Source organism: Stenella coeruleoalba (assembly GCF_951394435.1).
Source record: "Stenella coeruleoalba genome assembly, chromosome: 3".
Taxonomy (NCBI): Eukaryota; Metazoa; Chordata; class Mammalia; order Artiodactyla; family Delphinidae; genus Stenella; species Stenella coeruleoalba.
The window spans coordinates 173,071,852-173,098,282 of record NC_137148.1 but is presented as its reverse complement, the minus strand read 5'-3'; the positions used below and the strand labels follow the sequence as shown (position 1 = coordinate 173,098,282).

General features: G+C 53.6%; 2 protein-coding genes across 2 annotated transcripts in view; both read left to right on the top strand.

Moving 5' to 3' along the window:
• The first annotated feature begins 1,061 nt into the window (after positions 1–1,061).
• On the top strand, positions 1,062–7,023 carry DIRAS1 (DIRAS family GTPase 1). The gene is made up of 2 exons (XM_079917609.1): positions 1,062–1,163; positions 3,896–7,023. The coding sequence occupies exon 2, from the start codon at positions 3,963–3,965 to the stop codon at positions 4,557–4,559; it is 597 nt and encodes a 198-aa protein (XP_079773735.1). The 5' UTR covers positions 1,062–1,163; positions 3,896–3,962; the 3' UTR covers positions 4,560–7,023.
• A 2,000-nt stretch (positions 7,024–9,023) lies between these two features.
• The window catches only part of GNG7 (G protein subunit gamma 7), a 153,959-nt gene continuing 136,551 nt past the window's right edge, over positions 9,024–26,431 (top strand). Inside the window, exon 1 of the mRNA XM_079918516.1 lies at positions 9,024–9,042. The gene's annotated coding sequence lies outside the window, so the exon portion shown is untranslated. The remainder of the gene's footprint in view (positions 9,043–26,431) is intronic.

Below are 26,431 nucleotides of genomic sequence, written 5' to 3'. Positions count from 1 at the left end.
TTGGGCTCCAGCCGACCATCTGCTCACACACCTCATGATGGGGAGCTCATCACCCTACAAAGAGCCTCTTTCACCCTCCGACTGCTCTGACCCCAGAAGGTCCCTCCTTGTGGGACCCTTAGTGTCAGCCTATCCATGGAGGGGTGCCTGCTTCTAACAGGCTTGGGCCCTGGGGCGTTCTCACACCCACCCCTGCCTGGTTCAGTTGCTGTTTCCCAAAGCCCAGTCTTCTCTGAGATGAGTCTCCACCCTCCCAGTCTTCAGGAGGGAGGGGTGATGGTACTCTGTTGGCTTAAACGTGGACACACAGAAGTCAACCGCACAGACACTTCCCAAAGGCAAACGTTTATTCTCAGAGACAACTCCTATTTGATGAAGATAACATTTTCCTACCAGAAAACTGCAAATCCATTTTCCTTGTCTCCCTTTGTTCACCCCCAGCTTCAAAAGCAACTGTCCTTCCACCCCACCCCCGCCCCCAGCTCAAGGGCCCAAATGCCATCTCTGCCTTGGTGGCCTGCCCTTAGGGGCACCCACCCAAACCAAGTCCCACCCTGCCAGGACAAATCCCCCCCCCCGCCCCCCGGGATGGAGATTAGTCTCCAGGTACGTCCCCACTGCCCCGAGCCCCCTTGGGCCACCTCTGCCTTCTCATACATCTATTGATTGATTGATTGATTATTCATTCCATCAATGACCTCCCCGCTGGGGGGCCCTGCCCTGGACCCTCACCCCCACCAGCCCAAGGGTGTCCCGTTCTGTTCCCCCAGGCCCCTTGTCTGCAGTTCTGTCAACTGGCCCCTTCTCTTTGCTCCTGGGTGACCTCGGCTCTGCCCCCATCTTGCCCAGCGGCCGGCTGCTGGGTGGCCCTGGGGTGCGCCAGCTTCCTCCCGGGGAAGAAGACCCCACCCCTATGGCGTCCCTGGCAGGAGCCGGTGTTCACCGGGCGGGGGTCCAGATGGGGCGGCGGTGACCTTGCCCGGGGGCGCGGGGCCGGGGGGAGGGGCGGAGCGCGGCGCCCGGCGGCGGGCGGGGACGGGCGGGGACGGGCGCGGGCGCGGCGGCGGCGGCAGCAGCTCCGGCGTGCGGGGGGCGGCGGCGCCCGAGCGGACACGGAGAAGGCCAGCAGCAGCCGCGGCGGCGCCGCAGGGACGAGCGCCCAGGTAGGAGGCCGGGGCGGGGGACCGGGGCGCCGGGGCCCGCTGCGTCCCCCCGCGAGGCCCGCAGGTCCTCTCCCCGCGCGCCCTCCTTTGTCCGAGCCCCACCCTCCCCGGCCGCGGGGCCGGGCCCTCCACCGGACCCCCCTCCCCGGTCCGGCTGGGCCCCGGCCGGGCCGCCCTCCTCGTGCCCACCTTGGACAGCTCCCTCCCGGCATCACCCCTCCCCCGCGGTACTGACGGGCAGCCTTTCGGCCGAGCCAGCCCCTCCTCCGGCCCACAGGAGCCCCCCTGGGTCCCGCTGTCAGGGCGCCACCAGGAGGAATCGAGTGGGCCCCGAGCCCGTCTCCCCGCACCGCCGCCCCGTTCAGCTCTCCTGCTCCCTCTCCCAGCCGAGGCCCTCATCCAGGAGCCCCTCCTCTGGTGGACGGCCCTCCCCCACCACTTAGATCCTCCTCGGGCCCAGGGGAGCCCCCTCTCCTCAAAGCCCTCACTAGTCACGTAGTCCCTATGTCAGACCCCCTTGGGGCAGGCAGCCCGAGCCCCCAGGCCCTCCCCTGGGTGGGGCCTGCTTTCTGCACCTGAGGTCGCTCCAACCTCCCAGAGCAGTGGGCTCCGGGGACCCAGGACCTGGCAGCTTCCCCTGGCCCGGGAGCCTCAGGGTGGGCTGCCTTGCACAGGGGAAGGACCCCAGGCTGTGTAGCCAGCCGGGGCCGGGTTCAAATCCTGCTCTGCTCTGCCACCTCTTTGCTGTGACCTTGAGCCCATGCCACCCCCTTTTGCGCCTTGGTGCCCACAGGCCCCTTCCCCCAACCCCAGCCCATGGGAGGTGCAGGTGGCTTTCAGATGGCACCAGGTGGATTCCTGGCGTGGGTTTGCGGGTTATTGAATGGGGCTCCGAGTCAGGGATCCCAGGCCCTGGTGGGCCCCTCCCGGAGGACACCCCTGCTGACAGGCCTGGAGCACTGCCAGGGGGTCTGCACCCAGAGCGAGGCAAGGGCTGGGTCTGGGGTGGAAGAACGGACAGTCACCAGCCACCCCAAGTCCCTCGGCCAGTTGTGGTGGTGACCCCTGGCTGCATGCTGATGAGCTCACTTCTTGGGGTGCCCACCCAGGAGAGGGTAGCGACTGCAGAGCAGGCTGGCAGCCCTGCCAGCCCCCCACCCCCAAGTGCTACGCATGTCACCAAGATGCCTAAAAACAGTCCCCCACGAGTTAGAACCGCTAAAGCTCCTACAAGTTTGCCTGGCACGTAATTTGTGAGGTACGTGTCGGCTGTTACCTTCTCCATATGTCTTTTTCTGACAAACTTGGTCCTTTTGATCACTGAGAATGTGCCTTCCCAACCCACGGCCAGCCGAGTGCTTTACACCCTGGGCCTTTGTGATTGATAACCACGTCCGTCCATCTTTACTGAGGGCTCTGTGTGCCAGGCACCTGGCCAAGGGCTTTATCCAGCTTATGGCACTGCTTGTGCCAGCGGCTCCGTGGAGTGGGCACTGAGACTGCTCCCATTTCACAGATGAGAACATAGAGGCTCAGGAACAACAATTTACTTGCCCGGGTTTTCACCGCCAGGGTCTTTCACACCATTGGGTCTTGCTCCCCGCCCTGCCCTCCACCCCGCTCCCGCCCACCACACACACACCTGAGGGAAGTAGCATGGCCTGGGTGCAATCTTGCCATATCTTCTCTATCCCATTGTAGACCCCGCCCCGTGTTATGGGACCCTCAGAGATGGCTGAGAAGGAGGCAGGGAAGGGGTCTCTGCTGTTTCTATAAGTAAGGACGCAGATGCTTGGAGACAGGCTTCCTGCCTTCCCACCCCCAGGTCACAGTTCTTCTCCCACCTCCATCATTTCAGGAATTGCTGTGCTGTGTGACCTCCCGAGGTCACTGGACCTCTCTGAGCACAGGGTAGTGGAGAGGGGTGAAGAGGACCCCCTCGCAGGGAGTTCTGTTCCTACGGACACATCAGACCTGAGCGGGAGGCCAGGGCAGGCCAGACCATAGTCTGGGTTTGGAGTTCAGGGAGCGAGGCTTTCTCTCTTTAGGCTAAGTTTTACTTTTCTCATCTACAGCCTGGGCTGCTGTGGGAAACCCGCTTCATGATTTGCAAATTCTTGGACCTCCAGCACCAGGATCACAGTTATGGGATGAGGGGAGGAGAAGAGCTTTAAAATGCAAGTTCCCAGGGCTGTGGCCCTGAACCAAAGGATTCACCATTTCCAGGGCTGAGGCCCTGCAATCTGCATTTTAAAGATGCCCTACCACACAGCTCCCACGAGGTTGACGAGCCTCTGGGCTGGGGTGAGAGCAGGGAGCCTGTGATGGCCAGAGAGAGGCACCCCTTTACTTATTTTGCGGAGGAGAAACCTGAGGCTCAGGGTGGCAAAGCAGCTTGCCCAGGTCACAAAGCCAGGGAAAAGCCAGTGCCACCTGGGGGCTGGGGGAGCATGCAGGTGGAGAAAGCAGTTGGTGTGCACCCCACGCTGGCATCTCCATGCCTCTTCCAGTCCAGAGACCACTCCCCCCCCGGGGAAGGAGTTTAGGCCCCAGATTTCGTTGAGGGGAAGGAGACAGGCAGAGGGTCTGGCTCTGAGCCTGTGTGCAGGGCAGAATGGCAGAGTCGACCAAATCAACCGGGATGCAGGAGAAATGCCGCTCCTCTGAGAGGCCGACCTTCCCACCCCCTCCTAGCGGGTGGTCGCTCTTGTCTGACACTCCTCTCCGTGCAGGGTTGGTCTGGGGTTCTAGGAGCCGAAGCGAGCCCTCCCGGCCCCACCCCGCACCGCCGCGTGGAAGATGCCTGAACAGAGCAATGACTACCGGGTGGTGGTGTTCGGGGCGGGCGGCGTGGGCAAGAGCTCCCTAGTGCTGCGCTTCGTCAAGGGCACGTTCCGGGACACCTACATCCCCACCATCGAGGACACCTACCGGCAGGTCATCAGCTGCGACAAGAGCGTGTGCACGCTGCAGATCACCGACACCACGGGCAGCCACCAGTTCCCGGCCATGCAGCGGCTGTCCATCTCCAAGGGCCACGCCTTCATCCTGGTCTTCTCGGTCACCAGCAAGCAGTCGCTGGAGGAGCTGGGCCCCATCTACAAGCTCATCGTGCAGATCAAGGGCAGCGTGGAGGACATCCCCGTCATGCTGGTGGGCAACAAGTGCGACGAGACCCAGCGGGAGGTGGACACCCGCGAGGCCCAGGCCGTGGCCCAGGAGTGGAAGTGCGCCTTCATGGAGACATCGGCCAAGATGAACTACAACGTCAAGGAGCTCTTCCAGGAGCTGCTCACGCTGGAGACACGCCGGAACATGAGCCTGAACATCGACGGCAAGCGCTCCAGCAAACAGAAGAGGACAGACCGCATCAAGGGCAAATGCGTCCTCATGTGAGCCCAGAGCGCCCGCCGCTGGCGCCCTGCTGTCCTGGCCCCAGGCCTCTCCCCACGTCCTGTGCCCCCGATGCCCCCCTCCGCCTCCTCTTCCCTCTCCTCTTCCTTCTTTCCCCTCCCCCCACCATCTCTTCCACTTCTTTCCCTCCAGTGTCTCTGGCGATGAGGCCCTGCCGAACCTGTGGCAGACCTGGGGCTCCAGCCCAGCTCTGTCGCGCCACTCTGCCTTCCCCTTCTTCTTTGCCCCGCCCCCCGTCCTGTCTGTACGCCCCGCCAAAGCCAAGCGCTGGAGGTGGCCCCCTTGATCTGCACATGGGAAAACGGGGGAAGCTGCCTGTCCCCACAGGGACTCAGGAAGCCGGTTTTTCCTCCATCTCCGTGTCTCCCAGGACTCCCACCTCTGACTCTGCCCCCTGGGTGCCCCCAGCCAGACCTGCACCCTGCCCCTACATTAGATCACTGTGACCTTGCCGGGGAGGAGGGAGTTGAAATGCACATGGACCTCAGATTTTCTTTTCTCCAACTTGGTGTTTGACATACACTCCCCTCCCCCTTCCATCCCTCATGACCTCTGGCCTGTGCCCCCCTCCCCAGGTCCCAGACCACCCCTCTTGCCCCCGTCCCCACGGATTGGTGGGGGGCCTTGCGGGCTGGGTCTCAGGCCGCCAGGCAATAACCACAGGGCTCACAGCAGTGCCCCGCCAGCCCGGAATCTCACTCCTCGCCCCGCCTGGGCTTGGGGTGCAGGCAGGGGAGGCCCGGGACCAGCCGATGGCCACGGCACAACTCCAGGGGACTGTCTGGAATGAATATGGAGGGACTTCCCGGACATAGCCCGCAGACAGAGATCGAGACAGTTTGTCGCCGCCGAGCCCAGGGCAGGGAACCCGGGGTGCTGGTGAGGGGTTGCCGGGCCCTGTCCAGAGGCAGGCATCCGGACCCAGCACCGGCAGGATCTGAGGGGCTGGACGCAGAGCTCTGCCCAGCCCGATTCCTCCCACCTACGGGGCCCCCCGGGGGGGCGCACCCAGGAAGGCGTGGGTCCCCGCCACCACTGTGAGATTCTGTTTCTGTGAGTGTCTAGATGACACCACACTCACAGGACCCAGTGAGGCCGTGTCGGACAGTATGAAGGTGACCTGTAGGCCTGGGGTGGGGTGGGGGGCACCCCTGGGATGACGCATTGGGCCCCTTGGTGCGCTGGGCGGATGGCTTGTGTCTAAGCGTGTGTGTGGGGCTCCTGTGTGTGTGATGGTCTGTCGTGTGATCCCAGTGTAGGGTGTAGGCAGGGGTGGGTCGTGTGGTTGCCAGGAGGACCAGACACCTGTGACGTGTGAGCCTTGGCACCTGCAAGAGTGTGACTGTGTGCAGCTGCGTTTTCGGGAGTGGGTTACGGGATTTAGCAGAGAGCATCTGTGGACCTGTGTGTCCTGACTGTCTGAGGAGCACCACGCCTGCTGCACTCTGTCGTAAGGGGGCTCTCAGCCCAACATCTGTATCCATCAGCTGTTGCTGGGGAACACAGGAGCGCAAACTCAGCAACTTGCAACAGCACACATTTGTGGTCTCAGCGTGAGGCCAGCTGGGCTGTGGTCTCATCCAAAGGCATGACCAGGGACAGAGCCACATCCAGCTCATGTGCTCCTGGGCAGCGTTCAGTTGCCTGTGGTCTCAGGACTGAGGGTCTCAGCTGCCTGCTGGCCATGGCTGGAGCTGCCCTCAGCTCCCTGCCTCCTGGGCCTCTCCCTGGGGCCACTCACAGCGCTGGTGTCATTAGGTGCAAGGAAGCGGCACGTGTGTGTGTACGTGCGCGTGTGCACCCGCAAAAGAGAGGTCATGTGACCATGTGGACTGTACGTGGGTAAGAGGGACTGTTTGTGTCCATCTTGGTAGCAGTGTGTTTTTTTCCTTCTGCATCTGTATGGCTGTTCACTCCGCAAATATTTACTGGGCCCACTGTGAGAAGGAGGGAGTGTGTGTGTGTGCACGTGTGTGTCACCGCCCGGCGTGTGGACAGGCCCACGGAAGAACAGGTAGCATCCTGTCTGAGCACTGCGGAACACCCCTGTCCTGTGGCGGGTCCAGGGCCCACCAGCAGCTGGTGTTGACCCCTCCCACTTGAAGGTGCCGGAGAAAGTGGGGCTGCGCAGGGGTCTGCAGCCCTTTCTCAGGGACACACCCTGATAGCACAATCTCCCTGGGGCTCTGCCTGCCTCCAGGCCTCTCCTGCCCCAGGCCCTGCCCGGACCCTGGGGTTCTCCAGCAGGAGGGGGCCCAGAGCCTGCCCCAGCTGCTGGCCCGTCCTGCCTCGGCACCGCTGGGTCTGGGGACCGTGCCAGGCCACGCTTGCTGTCTCCGCCCCTGCCCCCTCGCCTCCTGCATGTGGGTGCCCCCCGACCCCACTGTGGGGTCTGTGTAGCATTCGCTCTACAAATAGTCTTCCTGCAATAAAGAAGTGGATTCCGCATTCCCCAAAAGTGCGCCTTTTTTGGGTTGGGGAGGTCAGCTCGCCACCTGTAAAGGATGAGAGAGACCAGAAAGATGGGGGTGAGGGATGGGTCTGTGGGAAGAGTTCCGACTTTTGTGACGAGGACTCTGGGGCATCATGGGAACATTTCAGTGCTTCACCCCTGTGACCCCCACAAGAGATCACACCAGCCCCGCTGGACCCTGTACTTCCTGCAGCCATTGAGGTGATCGGGCAGGCACTATGATCCTCATATTACCTGGAGAACAACCTGCAGGATGTAAAGCAACTATACTCCAATAAAAATTAATTAAAAGAACAACAACAACAAACAAACCTGCAGGGCCTCAGTTTTCCCATCCACTAAATGGCTCAGGGCAGATTTCGTGAATTTATGAACACGGCCGGGACTAGGGTGAGAGAGCGAGGCACTCACCACGTGTGACAAAAAACTCAGCCATCTAGATACATATTTTACTGCAATATTTAATGTAAAGGAAGCCATGATGCACAGAACATCACTATTTTTGAAATAAAGACAGGATCTGACAGGGCTGGGGCTAGAGAGTAGCAAAGGAGGTGGTTTGCACCAGCGCAGAATCAAATCTTGTCTTTCTTTAAAATTTTAGTTATTTTGTTCATCATGGATTATTTCTGCATTTATTTTGACTTTTTAAAATATGGCATTTATACAGTATTTATCTGGATGGTGAGTGTTTTGGGGTGCCCCCTTAGGTTCAGGATTTGAGAAAAGTGCCTCACTTGCCTCACCCCAGCCCTGCCCTAATCTGTCTTTGGGGCTGCAAGAATCGCCAGACCTGACTTTTCAAGAATGCCTGGAAATCTGGATTTCTCTTTGTGAAACAACCTGATTTTTAAATGTTGGCAACGAATTTAGAATTTTACAGCATTTGCGGGCCACCAGTTTGCAACTCTTGTGCAGACAGTAATTCCTCCTGTGGGATGGAGCTGGGGAGTGAGATGCTGTCCCCAGGCACCTGGTTCTGCCTGTGCACTGCAGGGGGTGAGCAGGGAGGTTCCTGCAGGGATGAGAGCAGCCGTGGGGGGGCCCAGCTGGGAGGCCAGCAGCTCAGATCACAGAGTAACAGTGTTGCACAAAGTTCTGGAAGTCCCAGAATACGGTGGCTCCATCCTCCTGTATAGGAAAGTCTCCCCTCCATGACCGCTGGGTACTTTTGGAGACAAACCAAATGTTTCCCAACATCAACGAGGGAGCATGTTAAAAATGCACATTCCAGGCGTTCAGTTCCTTTCAGGATTCTGGTTCATTCGATTTGGGTGGGGGCCCAGGAATCTGCATTTTACAATCAAGGCCCAGGAGTTAGGAGATTAAGAAACCCTGGACAGGGTTGGGCGAATGACCTTGAGTTTCACCTCTCTGAGACTCAGTTTCCGCCCCTGTGAAACTGGGGGTAATATCGTCTCGCCTCCTAGCCTTATGCAGAGCGTTCAACGAGAGGAAGCAGTTATTATTATTGTCTTGCAGGTCAAGCGACTGATTAGGAGGGGATATTCTCCCCCCGCACGTGAGGTAGGATTCAGATTTGAAGCCGCGGCCCCACCCGGGATTCGAACTCACGAAACGCCTCGCGCCTCCTCGACGTCACTAAGTCACCTCTGAAACTCGGCTCGCCGCCCCGCTGCGGGGTGCCCCACACTGTACCTATTTGCGTATTAGCATAGCTCCTCCCCCCTGCGCGTTCTCCCCTTGCGGGTGGCCAGCAGCGGTGCCACTCAACGCTCCGCCTCCCGGCCCCGCCCACGCCCCACGCCCCACCCCCTCTCCCTGGCGCAGCCTACCCCGCTGCCTGCCCTGCGCCCCGCCCCGAGCCCTGGCTCCCGCCGCCGGCGCGCGCGATTGGGCGCGTTGGGCGCCAATGCCCGCCCCGTGCGAGCCGCCCCCGCCCCCGCGGAGGGGAGCGAGCGCTCGCGGGCCCGTGGTGGGTTCGGCTGCGCTGCGTGAGGGGCTGAGGCGGTCGTGGTGGCGCGAGCGCAGGTAAGGGCGCGTGCGGCCGCGATTTGGGCCAGGGTCTGCCGCCACCGCCTCGAGTGCCGGGGGCAGGGCGCGGCCGGGGCGGATGGGAGGCCCGGGCGGCCGCGGGTGGCGAGTTCTGGAACGGCTGCGGACGGAATCGGGGGTCGGGGTCTGTGAGGAGGGGCCGGGGATCCGGCTTAGGGGTTGGGGTCGGGGTTCCTGAAGGGGATGCTGGGCTGGGGGCTTGGGGTGGAGTTGGAGGCTGGAGCTGGGGGTCGAGGTTAGCTGGGGAGGTGACTGCGATGGAGTTGGGGGTCCCGGTGGCCGAGGAGGGTGATAGAGGAACTCGGGCTCAGGGTGAGCTGGCACAGGGCCAGAGAGCTGAGTTGGGGGGAGCCGAGGGAAGAGGGGGCGTCAGGCTCCTTTCAGAAAGCTTCCGAGGGCTATCAGGAGAAATGGAGAGTTAGGAGTCTGTGAGTGATGAGAAAGGAGGGGTGGGGGAGGGAGGTGGGATAGAAGCTGAGAGACAACCCCCCCCCCCCGGTTTTGCAGGAGGTTGATTATTCCGGAGGAAATGGGGGGATCTCGGTTAGAAGTCAGTTATGAGGATTGTGGAGGGGAATCCCCCCCACTTTGGCTAATCACCTGGCGTAGAAGGGGGCATGGGGCAGAAACCCCTTGGCAAGGCAGTGAGCTGCAGGAGATGGGCTTTGGACACACTTTGCAAGTTCGGTTTCTGGGAGGCAGGGTGCAAAGGGGAAGCAGAAAGGCTCGTGTTGGTGACCGAATTTTCCAGGAATTTGGGGGCTCAGGAGCCCGGAATCAAAGTGGGAGTTTTGTGGACAATGATATTGAGGGAAGTGGGTGGCGCTTTTATTTTTCCTGGGGAGCGGGGGTTGCTCAGGGCTGGAAGGTGGGCGGTAGAAGACAGGCGTGATGAGCAGCAAAGAGCCTTCCCCATTGCTAGGTGTCAGCGAGGCAAACGCCAAGTTCACAGACTTGTTCAGTCGCGTGCTGTGGTTTTGCACGGGTTGAGAGTGTAGCGGGCTCTGGAAGGTGGGCCTGTGTCCCCATGTCCACTCGGGCTGCTTGCTCGGCTGTGTCGCCTCTGGGGATTTAGTTTACTTCTCTGTAAAGTTGGGATAATAAAATAGGAGCAGGTACCTCACAGGATGGCCGCGAGGGTCAAATGAGGGGATGTGTGTACCTCGCACGCTCCTGGCACATGGCAAGGGTACATGTGCGTTGATAATAATGTTCTAAATTAAGGTTTTTTGGGGGGGAGGAAGGTGGGTGGGTAGAATTACTGGGTTGTCAGGGAGGGGAGAGAAGGAATCACTTGAAGCTTGACACCAGTCCCTCAATCTTGGGGTGCACATAAGAATCCCCTCTGGAGCTTTAAAAAAGAATCTGCAAAAACAATTGTTTCTTCATGTTATTAAAAATGAGGGGAAAACAACAACAACAAAAGCCAGGTCTGCGTGCACCTGCTTGGATTCTGAAACTTTATCGAGGAACAAGCACATCTACTTAAGAGAAAGCTTCTCGGGTGGTTTTGATTAAGTGTACCCCACAGGAGCCATTCGGATGTGTGCCCTGAAGGGGACCACTGGGCCACAACTATATGAGCTTTACAGCTTGGGTTCTCGTGATGGACCAGGGTCCTTCCCCTTGGCAGTGCTGACAAACATCGCACTGCTGGCATTGGGGCTGGGTCTGTGGGGGGCCGTCCTGGGCACTGGGGGGCGTGGAGTAGCATCCCTGGCCCCATCCACTCAATGCCAGGACTCCTCCCCCGCCAGTGTGACAATGACAGATGTCCCCAGACGTCACCCCCTGCCCCCAGGGAGCAGAATCACCCCTGGTGGAGACACCTTTCGGAAACAAAACTAAGTTATTTTCTCCTTTAAAGGTCACACCTCACCTTTGATCCTTAGGAAGTATGGCCATTCAGATTTGGGTTAGTTTTTATATCATCTCGTGTTCTGGTTTTGAGAGGAAAAAAAAATCACACCGCTTTTAGAGAATTTTAGAAATGCTGACTTCTTTCTAGGTGGGTCTTTTGTGTGGCTTTTGAACACCTATACTGATTTTGAATATAGGATTAATTGATTGGCCGCAGTCACTGGAAGACGCCTACATTTGCGATTTGTTTCCTTGGCTGTAACCTAGTGCAGGAGGCTTCTACAGGAGCTTGAGTTCTTCCAGTGGTTCTTGGTCGCCACCTGCAAATAATTGTGACGGAGGCCATTGTTTTCTGCTCCATGTTTCATAAAGCCTGGGGCCCTATAGTTTGAAGGGAAAGACAACTGAATATGAATTCCCTGACACACAGACAGTTCAGCTTCCTGAACTGAATGGAAGCATTTTTCTGGGTACACCCTGTTGTGGTGTAAAAAGTGCCTTCTTCTCACTTCTCAAAGTGTTATTACAGGTTTTCTCATTTGCATCTGGAAACAAATAGTCGTCTTTAAAATTGGATTTCCTATGGCATTTATGTTGTTTTCCTTTGGCTGTGCCGAGGGGCATGCAGGATCTTAGGTCCCCAGCCAGGGATTGAACCCGTGTCCCCTGCAGTGGAAGCGCAGTCTTAACCACTGGACCGCCAGGGAAGTCCCAGGCATTTGTGTTCTTGAAGCTCCTGTGTAATTTCTTAGGGAAGCGTGGTTGGGCCAGGCTTCCATGACTTTGGAACTTTCTGGAGCTTTCTAGAGAGGACGGTACCCAGGACAGTTGCGTGAATGCTGGGTGTTGACCCAAACTTCAACCCCTTCCATTGCTCCCTGCAGGCTGCTGTGTCTTCACAGCCCAAGGGAGATGGGCTGAGCCACGTCTTTGTTCTGGGAAGGTTTGTCTCCTGCAGGCCCCGTCCTTGACAATGTCAAGGTTTGCCATGTTCAATGCTCATTTCAACACCTCTGGACCTCGCTTTTCACTGCTTCTCTCTTGTGCTGCCCTTGGGCATGGCGTTTCCCTCCCTCTCTTCAGGGTCTAGAGAAAAGTGTTCATTCCGTATGTCACCCAGGAGACCTCAGAGACCTGACTGGGTCACTGAAAAGGTGGGTGACTTGTCCCTGGCACTCACATCCCGCCCCCTCCTCGTCCACGCTGTGACGTTGCATCTTGTCCTGCAAGCTGGTGGATAGGGGGGCTTGTGGGCAGCTCTGAGACTCTAACAGAAAGAGTACCAGTTCTCCCTGAGAACCTTGCAAAGGGCAAAAGTCTTACTTTTTTATTTTTTAAATTGAGGTACAATTGCCATTTCATAAAACTCAGCCACTTTAGCACACAGTTCAGTTTTTTCATACGTTTATCGAGTTGTGCAACAATCTCTAGAAACCCGTCTTAGAACCTTCCATCACCTCAGTAAGATCTCCATCCCCATGAGCAATCACCCTGATCCCCCCTCCCCAGTTGACAACCACGAATCCACTCTCTGTGTCTGTGGATCTGCCTGTGCTGGATGTTTCCCATCAGTGGAATCACACACTGTGTGTCCTTCTGTGTCTGGCTTCTCTCTCTGAGCATCGTGTTCTCAGGGTCCATCCACGTGGTAGCAAGTGTCAGGGCTTCTCTCCTTTCGTGGCTGAGTGACGTTCCCGTGTGTGGAGGGACACGTGTTTATCCGTTCACCTGTCGGTGGACATCTCGGCTGCTCCCACATTTTGGCGGTAAAGAATCGTGCTGCTATGTAAATGGTTTTTTTCCTGGGCATTTGACAGCCCACTAAACTGAAGCTCAGAGGTTGGGGGTGGTCATGCGGGCATCAGCACCCCCGGATCTGCCTTTCTCTCTCCCGTCTGTGTTTCTTCCCCCCTTGAGTTAAGTGTTTCCCCATCTCTTGATCAGAACATCCCAGCTGGCAGATCAGCCTCTGGTCTCTCCTGCTCCGATGGGTTGACCCCCCCCCCCCCACCCATGACCAGAATCTTCTCTCTAAAGCTGAGATTGGTTCGTCATTTTCCCGCCACCTTCACCAGCTCATCACCCACTCGACAAAATCGAGATTGCTTCCTTGGGCCTTGGTGGCACCGGGGAGTTGGGCCCACCCCACCTTCGGAGTGACCTTCACTTGGCCTCCAGTTACCACCGCTCCCGGTCCTCCTGGCCTCCCGCCCAGCTCAGGCCCCCCGGCTTTCCTGGATGGTGCAGTGTGCTGTCTCCTTTGTCTGAAATCTTCCTTCCTTCCTTCCTTCCTCTCCCCAACAAAGGCTGGTTGTGTGCCTATTTTAAGCTTCAGACCGGGTGCCAGGCTCCGGGAGCACCACGTGAATGGGACGCTTGTGTGCGTGTGGGGCGCAGCGTAGAGACGGGGCCCCGGGGCCTTTCTGTCCCTGGCCCGGCTCTCTGAGTTGGGGTCCCTGGGGGTGGCGGAGATGGGGGCCCAGGCCTGTGTGTTCCATGAGCTCCCCAGGTACGCGGTGACAGGAAGAAGTCTGTTGGGGGGCGGAGAGGTGGGGATGACACCTGTGCATAGGACGTCAGGGGCAGAGGCCAGAGAGAAGGTTTGCACCGAGAAGTTTGCCAGGGCCAGGGTCTCCCCTGTCCCTGGGCACGCTAGACCCTGGGGCTGGTCATCCTCTATCCGGGGCCCTCCTGGGCACCGTGGCTGTGGAGCAGCTCCCTGGCCTCCACCCTGTCGATGCCGGGATGCAGTGCCGAGGGGGAGAAACTGATTTGTAGAAGTTGCTCCCCTTTTTGGAGTTTCTGGAAATTAACTGTTTGGAGATGATAAAAGACAAAAAGATGACCCATCTTTGCAGTATGTCAATTAGTTTGCTTTCCATGACTGTGGGTGTGCATGGGAGTGTGCATGTGAGTTTCCGCAGCTCTTTGCTAACATGATGAGGTGCCGGGCAAGGGGCCAGGTGAATCTGGGGTGCGAATTAATTTGAAACCTGCCTGCCAGCTCTGCTTTGTGACAGTTACTAATGATCATATCTTTTGTCCTTGGTTGTCAAGACCGTGACCCCTGCCCCTGCCTTCTTAAGAAGCTCCTTAATTTGTTGGACAAAAAAGTCAAGAGAAATCAAAAACAGGAGATGAATCCAGCCAAGTCCGTGCAGCTCCCGTGCTGGAGCAGACAGGCTGTGGCTGGGAGGGTCAGAATAAGGCCCCGGCCCCACCAGCCCTGTCTTTGCCTACTTGTGTGACTTTCCTGGGGCCCCCGTAACAAAGCGCCACAGACCAGGTGGCCTGAAGCAACAGAAATCTGTCTTTTCCCAGTCCTGGAGGCCAGAAGTCTGAAATCAGTGTGGGTCGAGCCGCGCTTCCCCTGGGGGCTCCAGGGCAGGGTCCTTCCTGCCTCTTCTGGCTTCTGGAAGGTGGTAGTTTCCAGCAACTCTTGGTGCTCCGTGGCTTGTAGATGCGTCTCTCTGGTCTCAGCCTCGGTCATCACGTGGCCATCACCCTGTGTGTCTGTCAAAGAAAACCCAGGGCTGGACGGTAGTTAGAACAGTAAAAACAGACTTTACCCTGAAACGATTGCAACGCGGAAAAGAAACCTCAGTGTGGAACTAGGCTCCACTCTGAATACAGCACGGACAAGCGGGGACGCATAGCCGAGGAGCCGGTGGGGGTCCGTGGATGGAAAATGGCCAAGAGGAAGCATAAGGGAAGATTCTGGTTAAAGGGACCTCTGAAGATTCCGGCTGCAGGTGGGCGGATCAGACATCACCTGGGGGAGGGGCTGAGGAGCCGTAGCAGGTATTGGGAGTTATCAGATGTCGAGGCTGGGGGGGGTCTCAATCAACGAACTTAGCAGGATCCTTGTTAAAACTGGACGATGCAGAGATGAACACGGGAACCCAAACGTCGAGGTCCCATTGAGAAGTTCAAGGTAGCCTGAGTAGAATCGGGTCAAGGAGAGCATCTTTATCAAGGCTCACGCGTGTCCACGTTTCCCTCTTCTGAGGACACCAGTCGTTGGCTTAGGGCCACCCTACTCTGTGTGACCTCACTTTAGCTCGATGACACCCACAAAGATGCGATTTCCAAATCAGGTCCCATTCCCAGCTACCGGGCCTAGGAAGCGCACGTATCTTTGGGGGGGACACTGCACCCCACGCCACCTAGAAAGGGGTCACCCTCATGGGGCGGGAGTCAGCTTTTGTGGGGCACTGTGGTCCTAGTTTCTAAATGCGCTTTTCCCCTCTCCCCCCGTTCCCTCTCTCTGAACACCAGAAAAGTCAACGTTGGCACCATCTGACAGAAAATGGAGAACTCGGGGCCTGACTGGGCCCCTGGGAGGAAGCGGGAGTTTTCAAGTTCTCGGGGACAGGAGCGTGGAGGAGGTCACAGGTTACCTCGCAGCCCCGGGGAAGCTCTTGGTTATTTGTCATCTGGAGGACGGGGCAGGAACACCCTCCTTGGCCACTTCCAGGTTGTGCAGATCCAGTGAGGCGCCTCTGGAGGAGCTGGTGGGAATTTTCTGCAAATATGAGGCGTTCTTGTTATTAACGTGATGGGTTTTTTAAGGCAGGGTTTCTCCTCCTCAGCAGTGTGGACACTGGGCGTCTGTACGGTCATCCTCTCTGGGGGGCTGTCCTGGGCACTGTGGGGTGTGGAGCAGCCTCCCTGGACCACACCCACTCGATGCCAGGAGCCCCCACTCCTGATAGCCATAGATGCCCGAGACATGGCCCAGTGTCCCCTGAGGGGGCAGAGTCACCGCAGATGGGAACCATTGGGTTGAACTATGTCTAATAAGATTTTACAATTCTATGATTGCACTAAAGTAAAAAGATACTTTTTAAAAATTTTTAATTTTAATTTTATTTATTTATCTTTGGTCACATTGGGTCTTTGCTGCTGAGCACGGGCTTCAGTAGTTAGCTGCTCCACGGCATGTGGGATCTTCCCGAAGCAGGGCTTGAACCCGTGTCCCCTGCATTGGCAGGTGGATTCTTAATCAATGAGCCACCAGGGAAGTCCCCAAAGATACTTTTTTTAATAGACTTTTTTTTGCTTATTTCTTTTTGTTTTCTGTTTTTATTTTTTGGCTGTGCCGCACAGCATGTGGGATCTTCGTTTCCAGATCAGGGATCGAACCGGCACCCCCTGCACTGGAAGTGCGGAGTCGTAACCACTGGACCGCCAGGGAAGTCCTTTAATAGACTTTATTTTTTTTTAGAGCAGTTTTAGGTTCACAGCAAAACTGAGCAGAAAGTACAGAGGTTTCCCGTACGCCCCTGCCCCCCATGTGGACACAGCCTCCCCCATCATCACTGTCCCCCACCAGTGAGACTTTCGTTATAATCAAGAAACCTACGTGGACATGTCACTATCACCCAGTGTCTGTAGTTGACCTGAGGGTTCCCGCTTAGTCTTGTATGTTCTACGGGTTGAGACAGATATATACGGACATGTATCCACCTTGACAGTACCATGCAGAATAGTTTCACTGCCCTAAAAATCCTCTGTGCTCTGCCAGTTCATCCTCCCTCCCCATTATTTTGTTTTTATGGGCAAGGAGCTAAGAACAGCTTAGTAACCTTGAGTGCCCTTAGGGACAGGTTTAGCTCTGTAGTGTACGGAGTTTTATATGAATTATTTCTCCACGGTCTCCACTCCAAAAAGCCATGCTGTCCAAACAGAAACAGGATTTGAGCCTCAGATGTAATTGTATTTTTAAATTTTTTTTTGGCTGCGTTGGGTCTTTGTTGCTCCACGTGGGCTTTCTCTAGTTGGTGGTGAGCGGGGGCTGCTCTTCATTGTGGTGTGTGAGCTTCTCATTGCTGTGGCTTCTCTTGTTGCAGAGCATGGGCTGTAAGCGTGCGGGCTTCAGTAGTTGTAGCACGTGGGCTCAGTAGTTGTGGCTCGCAGGCCCTAGAGCGCATGGGCTTCAGTAGTTGTGGCGCACGGGCTTAGTTGCTCCTCGGCATGTGGGATCTTCCCGGACCAGGGCTCGAACCCGTGTTCCCTCCATTGGCGGGTAGATTCTTAACCACTGCGCCACCAGGGAAGTCCCTATTTTTTAATATTTTAAAATTTTATTTTATTGAAGTATAGTTGATTTACAATGTGTTAATTTCTGCTGTACAGCAAAGTGAAAGTTATACACATATATACATTCTTTTTTTTTTTTTAATTTTGTTTTCTGTTACGATTTATCCCAGGAGTTTGGATATAGTTCCCTGTGCTCTACAGTAGGACCTTGTTGTTTATCCATTCTAAATGTAACAGTTTGCATCTACTAACCCCAAACTTCCATTCCATCCCTTTCTCTCCCCCGCTCCCCCTTGGCAACCACAAGTCTGTCCTCTATGTCTGTGAATCTGTTTCTGTTTCATGGATAGGTTCATTTGTGCCGTATTTTAGATTCCACGTATAAGTGCTATCATACGGTATTTGTGTTTCTTTTTCTAACTTACTTCACTTAGTATGATAATCTCTAGTATCAATGTTGCTGCAAATGGCATTATTTTGTCCTTTTTTATGGCTGAGTCATATTCCATTGTATCTATGTACCACATCTTTATCCGTTCATCTGTTGATGGACATTTAGGTTGTTTCCACGTCTTGGCTATTGTGAATAGTGCTGCTATGAACATAGGGGTGCATGTATCTTTTTGAATTAGAGTTTTCTCCAGATATATGCCCATTTGGTGGGTCGTTTTTAGAGCTACTGAAGTATCTGCAGGTTGAAAATGGGGATTGAGAATCAGAGCATCTTGGAAAGTCAGTTGTGGAAGGGCCCCGAGATTGACCAGTCCAGGGGGCGGCGTGGCTTATGGGCCAGATCCTCCATCGCCATCTATTTTTGTAAGGCCCCTGAGCTAAGAATGGTTTTTCTGTTTGTTTGTTGTTTTGGCCCTGCCTCACGGCTTGCGGGATCTTAGTTCCCTGACCAGGGATTGAACCCAGGCCCTTGGCAGTGAAAGCACCGAGCTCTAACCGCTGGTCCACCAGGGAATGGGCCACCAGGGAATTCCCAGAATGGTTTTTACCTTTTTCTTTTTCTTTTTAATTGGGATATAGTTGCTTTACAACGTTGTATTAGTTTCTGCTGTATAACGAAGTGAATCAGCTATATGTATACATATATCCCCTCCCTCTTGGACCTCCTCTCACCCCCCATCCCACCCATCTAGGTCAGCACAGAGCACAGAGCTGAGCTTCCTGTGCTCTACAGCAGGTTCCAACTAGCTATCCGTTTTACACAGGGCAGTGCACATACGTCAATCCCAGTCTCCCAGTTCATCTCCCTCCCCCGGCCCCCCGCTGTGTCCACACGTCAGTTCTCTATGTCTGCGCCTCTATTCCTGCCCTTCAAACAGGTTCATCTGTACCATTTTTAAATGGTTGAAAAAAATCAAACGAAGCCTGATATGTCATGACGCATGAAAATTACAGAGTTCACGTTTCAGTGTCCAGAAGCAAAGTCTTATTGGCACAGATCCACATGCATCCGTTCACGTGTTGCTCATGGCGGCTTTCCCACCACACACGAGACGCTAAGGCTCTCAAAGCAGAAAATATTGATTCTTTGGCCCCTTCCAGGAAAAGTCTGGCCACCCCTCTAGTCCAGCTTGTGTGATTTACAGATGGCGAGACTGAGGCCCAGCGGTTTCCCGGGTTCATGGCAATGCTGGGACTTGAACTTGGGGTTTCATAGCTTTTATGGTTTCATTTAAGCTCTAGTATTGGGAGAGCAAATAATACTTGACTTCTGAGACGTTGCCTCTGATGCTGCCTAGTTAGGAGCTTGGATTCCCATAGCCTTCTGGGTGAGCGGGGGTTAACGATTTGGGAACAACTGTATGGAATGGTTATATTTCCTGTAGCATTGTGCCCTACTGAGATGGATCATTGATTTTCTGTAGTGTCATGAGACGTGAGGGACACGCGTCTTAGAAATAACAGGCTCTTAGATTTAAAGAACCGTGGCCTCTGATAGCTCAAAAATAGGTCTCATTATAAGACATCAATTATGTTTATTATAACGTTACTTAAAAATGTACAAACATCAAACTTTGTATATAAATGTCTGTGCTCGTAGCTTTTACATAATGAACAGAAGAAAAGCATGTAAAGTAAATGAAAACAAAATAGTAACACAGTGAAGTAATGGGCATCCAAATGCATATTCAGACGAACGCTTGTAATGTCAGGCGATGGGTGTTTTTTAGAAAGATGTTCCAAGAGCCACAGTTTGCCACGCATAGCGTCCCAGAGCATCCCAGAGCGAGCTTGGAAAAGGCCAGGTTGCGGTGAAAACTAGGCTCCCTTCCCTGGGCTGGGGCTCCTTGCTCAGCACCTGCTGAACTTAGCACTGCCTTTCTCTTTAGGTTGAGAAACTGACAGATTAGTTCTTCCAGGCTGACTTGTAAATATTTGAGGCAGGAGCCAGAAATGGAATTTTTTTCTCCTTCAAATTGCTACTTAATGAAATGCAGAGCTGTTCTTTTTTTTTTTTCAGAGTTGTTTTTGACTTGAATGATTGACAGCAGGAGGTGGTGGGAGGAAGCTGGGCTGGTGGGGCTTTGGGGAGGAGCTGGGCGGTTTTTATTGTTTAAAAAAATAGATTGGCTTCGTTCTGTCTCTCTGTCTCTGCCTCTCTCTCTGTCTCTCTTTGTCTCCTTCTGTCTCTGTCTTTCTGTCTCTCTTTCTCTCTGTCTCTCTTTTTCTGTCTCTCTGTCTCTCCCTCTGTCTCTGTCTCTCTGTCTTTGTCTCTGTCTCTCTCTGTCTCTTTCTATCTCTCTCTCTCTCTGACTGTCTCTTTTTCTCTGTCTCTCTCTCTCTGTCTCTCTTTCTCTCTCTCATCAGACGGTTCCAGGAGCTTCTCAGGGGCTGCGTAAAGAAAACAAAGCATGTCCAGTGATGTTCACAAACCTCACATGTGTGTGCAGTTTGGGGCCATGAAGGACAGGGGACCAGGGTTCTGGAACCTCAGGTTCCAGTTGCAGCTCCATTTCTTTCTTTTTTTTTTTTTTAAAAAAAAATATTTATTTATTTATTTGTTGTGCCGGGTCTTAGTTGCTGTATGTGGGCTCCTTAGTTGTGGCATGAGAACTGTTAGTTGCGGCATGCATGTGGAATCTAGTTCCCTGGCCAGGGATCGAATCCGGACCCCCTGCATTGGGAGCGCAGAGTCTTAGCCAGTGCGCCACCAGAGAAGTCCCTCAGCTCCATTTCTTATTTCCAAATTGTCAAAGTCCCCCGTCCTCTGGGCCTCCGCTTCCCTCACTGTGAAATGGGGCATAGGATAAGCTGATACTCATGCCCGTCGCTCTGGGTGCCACAGCCAGCACCCCACATGTCGTCTCTAAGAAGGATAGTGGGCTGCATTCTGAGATCTGCTTTTTTAAAAAAATTTTATTGAAGTATAGCTGATTTACAATGTTGTGTTAATTTCTGCTGTATAGCAAAGTGATTCAGTTATACATATATACTCCTTTTCATACTCTTTTCTATTATAGATTATTACAAGATATTGAATATAGTTCCCTGTGCTCTATAGTAGGACCTTGTTGTTTATCCATCCTATATATAATAGTTTCATCTGGCAATCCCAAACTCCCTGTTTCTTTTTAATTAACTTTTTTATTTTGGACTAATTTCAGGTGTCCAGAAAAGTCACAGAGGTAGTACGGAGAGTCCCGTGTACCCCTCACCCAACCTCTACCACCACCAGCATCCTGCTTTCCAGGGGTGCCTTTGCCACCCTAGGAAATCAGCGTGGGTGCATCACCATTGACTCAAGCCCGTACTGAGTTTGGATTCCACTAGCTTCCCCTGATGTCCTTTTCTGCCCCAGGGCCCCATCCAGGATCCCACATGACATTTAGTCGTCACGTCTTCTCAGCCCCTCTGAGCGATGACAGTTTCTCTAACTTTCCTTGTCTTTCATGCCTGGACAGCTGTGAGGAGGACGGGTCAGGAGTTTTGCAAGATGCCCCTCGGTGTGGGTTAGTTTAATGTTTTTCTCGTGATTAGATCGAGGTTACAGATTTGGGGAAGAACCCACAGCTGAGTGCCTTCTCATCCTATCCCAGGGGTCCCTGACACCCACGTGGCATCACCCAGATGTTAACCTTGAACACCTGCCTCAGGTAGTATTTGCCCCCTCAGGTACGCAGAGGCCCGGATTAGTCTCCTCCCTGCCCCCTGTCCCCCCCCCCCCCCCCCCCCCCCCCCCCCCCCGCCACCAGAACTGTTCCCGTCTCCATCCTCTGTGCTGTGAACTTTGCCTTGCATCTTTGCAGTGTGATGTCAGCTTTCTCCTGGTTCGATCATACCCAACAAAGGCTGTGCTCCTGGAAGTGACTTCGGGGAGTTGAAAACTCATTGTCTTGCATATTGTGGCCGCAGACACTGCTGGGTGTTGGGGAGAAGCCTCTTCATCCTACTGTGAGACACATGGGTCCCACCCATCCCAAATCCATGCATTGGTGGGGGGCGGACTTGGACGGTCCCGCTGCTGGTGACTGAAATCCCAGCGGAAGCCAGCCCTTCCTGAGTGTTCTGGCCCAGCTTTGCATAGGTGCCATGTTCTGATCAAAGGAGGGGGAGCTTTGAAACCCCAGGGTAGAGTTTTTTTTTAAAATATGTATTTATTTATTTATTCATTTTGGCTGCGCTGGGTCTTAGTTGTGGCATGTGTATCTTTAGTTGCTGCGTGCGGACTTCTTAGTTGCTGCATGCGGGATGTAGCTCCCCGACCAGGGATCAAACCGGGGTCCCCTGCGTTGGGAGCGTGGAGTCCCACCCCCTGGACCCCCAGGGACACCCCCGAAACCCCGGGGGAGAGTTTTGGCACAGACGGCCCGAGGCTGGGAGGCCTCCCGAGGGCGCTGCTGCCCCTGCCCTCCCGCCCGGGTCCCTGCCTCCGAGCAGCGCCCTGGGTGCTGGCTCACACTTTGGAGGAGCATCTGGCCAAAGCAGAGGGTTGCTGGAAAGCAGCCTGCTTTGTGGGGAGGTGTTTGGTGTGTCCTTTAAAAGTGAAACTGGGCACCCCTGGGAGATGTCTGGGAGAAAGCGGGCAGGAGTTGCCCCCGCTCTGGGACCTGGGATGGTGAATGGGACCCTTTGTTGCTCCGAAGCCTTTTTTTCAGTGGCCTCCTTACTCAGCCATCAACGTCGGATGGTGCCAGGGGCTGGTGTAGGGACCATCCCATGCATGTTTCCCGCCGCCCCAGGGGAGGGCCCTGCCAGTCATGGTAGTTTCTGGGAATCAATAAATCAGTTTATCACATGCCAGACACCATCCCCCTTCCTTCTCCCCTAGCCCCGCCCCCGCCCATCTCTGCTCAGCACAGTGTGAGCACCCTCACTCACCTCCCTGCATCCACTTCCGCCCACTCTGATTTGTTTTGTTTTTTCATCGTGGTGAGTTACACGTCGCTTTAAATTCACCACTTTAACCGTGTCTAGTGTACAGCTCAGCAGCATTAAGTACATTCACGCTGTTGTGCGACCACTGCCCCCCTCCCGCCCCCGCATCCATCCTGCACCTTTTCATCTTGTGAATTTGCAACTGTCCCCATTAAACACTCCCCTGTCCCCCTCCCCAGCCCCTGACAACCAGGAACGCACTCTGACTCTGTGGATCTGCCTGTCCTGGACGTTTCCCATCAGTGGAGGCACACCCTGTGTGTCCTTCTGCGTCTGGCTTCTCTCACTGAGCATCGTGTTCTCAGGGTCCGTCCACGTTCATATTTTACAGCAGAATAGTATTCCTTTGTACGCATCTGTCACGTTGTTTTGAGGCATTCATCTGTCGATGGGCGTTGAGGTGTTTCCACTTCTCGATTGCTGTGACTCGGGCTGCAGTGAACGTTTGTCCGGCTGTTTTCAGTCCTCTCGGGTGGATAACCAGGAGTGGCATCGCGGGGCCCATCATCTGTTTTTTTTTTTTTTTTTTTTTTTGCGGTACGTGGGCCTCTCACTGCTGTGGCCTCTCCCACTCCGGACGCGCAGGCTCAGCGGCCATGGTTCACGGGCGCAGCCGCTCCACGGCATGTGGGATCCTCCCGGACCGGGGCACGAACCCGCGTCCCCTGCATCGGCAGGCGGACTCTCAACCACCGCGCCACCAGGGAAGCCCCCATCATCTGTTTTTAAACCTCTAGATTGTTTGTGCTTCTCTGCCTGGTGGGATTTTTATCCATTTGCTGCTTCTCTCGCAGCTCAGCCCTGGGGGACTCTGGCAGGATTTGAGTTCTTCTGGCTGATTCCATTCACCGGCTCCCCGCCTTCATTCTTGTTTCTGTACAGCCGGCCTGGGGCAGCTTTCTCTGCACTGTTGATTTGTCTCTCTCCTGCCTCTGGGGTCGCACTCCTGCTTCCTTCCCCTGGCCTGGAATGCCCTCTGCTCTCTGTTCTGACAAACGCCACCTCCTTGCTGCCAGCCTGACCCTCCTACGGCCCCCTGTTCCCCGTGCCTGGCTTCAACTTACTCCTGTGTCCAGTGATGCCACCCTGAACCCACTGGACTCCCAGCCACCTCTGCTCAGCAGTCGCCGGGGGACCTCACCCAGTTTTCTTTAGCCTGAGCTTCAGTGTTTGGTTGGTTGGTTGGTTTTCTCTCTAAAGGAGGCTCCTGCCTCAAGGGCGGTCAAGCAGACCACACAGAATGTTATGTCTAGTAGCCAGCAAGGATTAAATGTGCAGAAAAAAATGGGTTTTTTATTCAGACAAAAGCATGGAAGAGTGAAAAAAGCAGAAGCATGCTGTGATAGAGTGATGGCCCCAAGGACGTCCCGGTTCTGGTCCTGGGGCCTGTGGACATGTCACCTCACGGGGCAGAGGGGACTTTGCGGGTGGGATTAAGTTAAGGCCCCTGAGACGGGGATGACCCTGGATTCCCGATGGGCCCAGCGTCATCCCAGGGTCCTTATAAGAGGGAGGCGGGAGGGTCAGACGCAGAGAGAGACGGGAGATGCTGCGCTGCTGGCTGTGAGGATGCAGGAGGGGCCGCGAGCCAGGGATGCGGCGCCTCTGGAAGCTGGAAAAGGCGGGAACCGATGCTCCCCTGGAGGCTCCGGCAGGACCAGCCCTGCCCACACCTGGATTTAGCCCCGTGAGGCCCAAGTCACACTCCTGACCCCCAGAACCATGAGAGAATCAATGTGTGTGTGTGTGGTTATTTTTTTAACATCTTTATTGGAGTATAATTGCCTTACATTGTTGTGTTAGTTGCTGCTGTATAACAAAGTGAATCAGCTATATGTATACGTATAACCCCATATCCCCTCCTTCTTGCGTCTCCCTCCCACCCTCCTTATCCCACCCCTCTAGTTGGTCACAAAGCATGAGTGGGTCTCCCTGTGCTATGCAGCTGCTTCCCACTAGCTATCTATTTTACATTTGGTAGTGTATATAAGTCCATGCCACTCTCTCACTTCGTCCCAGCTTACCCTTCCCCCTTCCTGTGTCCTCAAGTCCATTCTCTACGTCTGCATCTTTATTGCTGACCTGCCCCTAGGTTCTCCAGAACCTTTTTTTTTTTTTAGATTCCATATACATGTGTTAGAATTACGGCATTGCTCTTTCTGACTTACTTCACTCTGTATGACAGTCTCTAGGTCCATCACCTCACTACAAATAACTCAATTTCGTTTCTTTTTATGGCTGAGTAATATTCCATTGTATATATGTGCCACATCTTCTTTATCCATTCATCTGTTGATGGACACTTAGGTTGCTTCCACGTCCTGGCTATTGTAAATAGAGCTGCAATGAACATTGTGGTACATGACTCTTTTGGAATTATGGTTTTCTCAGGGTATATGCCCAGTAGTGGGATTGCTGGGTCATATGGTGGTTCTATTTTTAGTTTCTTAAGGAACCTCCATACTGTTCTCCATAGTGGCTGTATCAATTTACATTCCCACCAACAGTGCAAGAGGGTTCCCTTTTCTCCACACCCTCTCCAGCATTTATTGTTTGTAGATTTTTTGATGATGGCCATTCTGACTGGTGTGAGGTGATACCTCATTGTAGTTTTGATTTGCATTTCTCTAATGAATAGTGATGTTGAGCATTCTTTCATGTGTTTGTTGGCAATCTGTATATCTTCTTTGGAGAAATGTCTATATAGTTCTTCTGCCCATTTTTGGATTGGGTTGTTTGTTTTTTTGATATTGAGCTGCATGAGCTGCTTGTATATTTTGGAGATTAATCCTTTGTCAGTTGCTTCATTTGCAAATATTTTCTCCCATTCTGAGGGTTGTCTTTTCGTCTTGTTTATGATTTCCTTTGCTATGCAAAAGCTTTTAAGTTTCATTAGGTCCCATTTGTTTATTTTTGTTTATATTTCCATTTCTTTAGGAGGTGGGTGAAAAAGGATCTTACTGTGATTTATGTCATAGAGTGTTCTGCCTGTGTTTTACTCTTAAGAGTTTTACAGTGTCTGGCCTTACATTTAGGTCTTTAATCCATTTTGAGTTTATTTTTGTGTATGGTATTAGGGAGTGTTCTGATTTCATTCTTTTACGTGTAACTGTCCAGTTTGCCCAGCACCACTTATTGAAGAGGCTGTCTTTTCTCCATTGTATATTCTTGCCTCCTTTATCGAAGATAAGGTGACCATATGTGCGTGGGTTTATCTCTGGGCTTTCTATCCTGTTCCATTGATCTGTACTTCTGTTTTTGTGCCAGTACCATACTGTCTTGATTACTGTAGCTTTGTAGTATAGTCTGAAGTCAGGGCGCCTGATCCTCCAGCTCCGTTTTTCTTTCTCAAGATTGCTTTGGCTATTTGGGGTCTTTCGTGTTTCCATAAAAATTGTGAAATTTTTGGTTCTAGTTCTGTGAAAAATGCCATTGGTAGTTTGATAGCGATGACATTGAATCTGTAGATTGCTTTAGGTACTATAGTCATTTTCACAATGTTGATTCTTGCAATCCAAGAACATGGTATATGTCTCTATCTGTTTGTAACATCTTTAATTTCTTTCATCAGTGTCTTATAGTTTTCTGCATACAGGTCTTTTGTCTCCTTAGTTAGGTTTATTCCTAGGTATTTTATTCTTTTTGTTGCAGTGGTAAATGGGAGTGTTTCCTTAATTTCTCTTTCAGATTTTTCATCATTAGTGTATAGGAATGCCAGAGATTTCTGTGCATTAATTTTGTATCCTGCTACTCTACCAAATTCATTGATTAGCTCTAGTAGTTTTCTGGTAGCATCTTTAGGATTCTCTAGGTATAGTGTCATGTCATCTGCAAACAGTGACAGTTTTACTTCTTCTTTACTGATTTGGATTCCTTTTATTTCTTTTTCTTCTCTGATTGCTGTGATTAAAACTTCCAAAATTATGTTGAATAATAATGGTGAGAGTGGGCAACCTTGTCTTATTCCTGATCTTAGTGGAAATGGTTTCAGTTTTTCACCATTGAGAACGATGTTGGCTGTGGGCTTGTCATATATGACCTTTATTATGTTGAGGTAAGTTCCCTCTATGCCTAC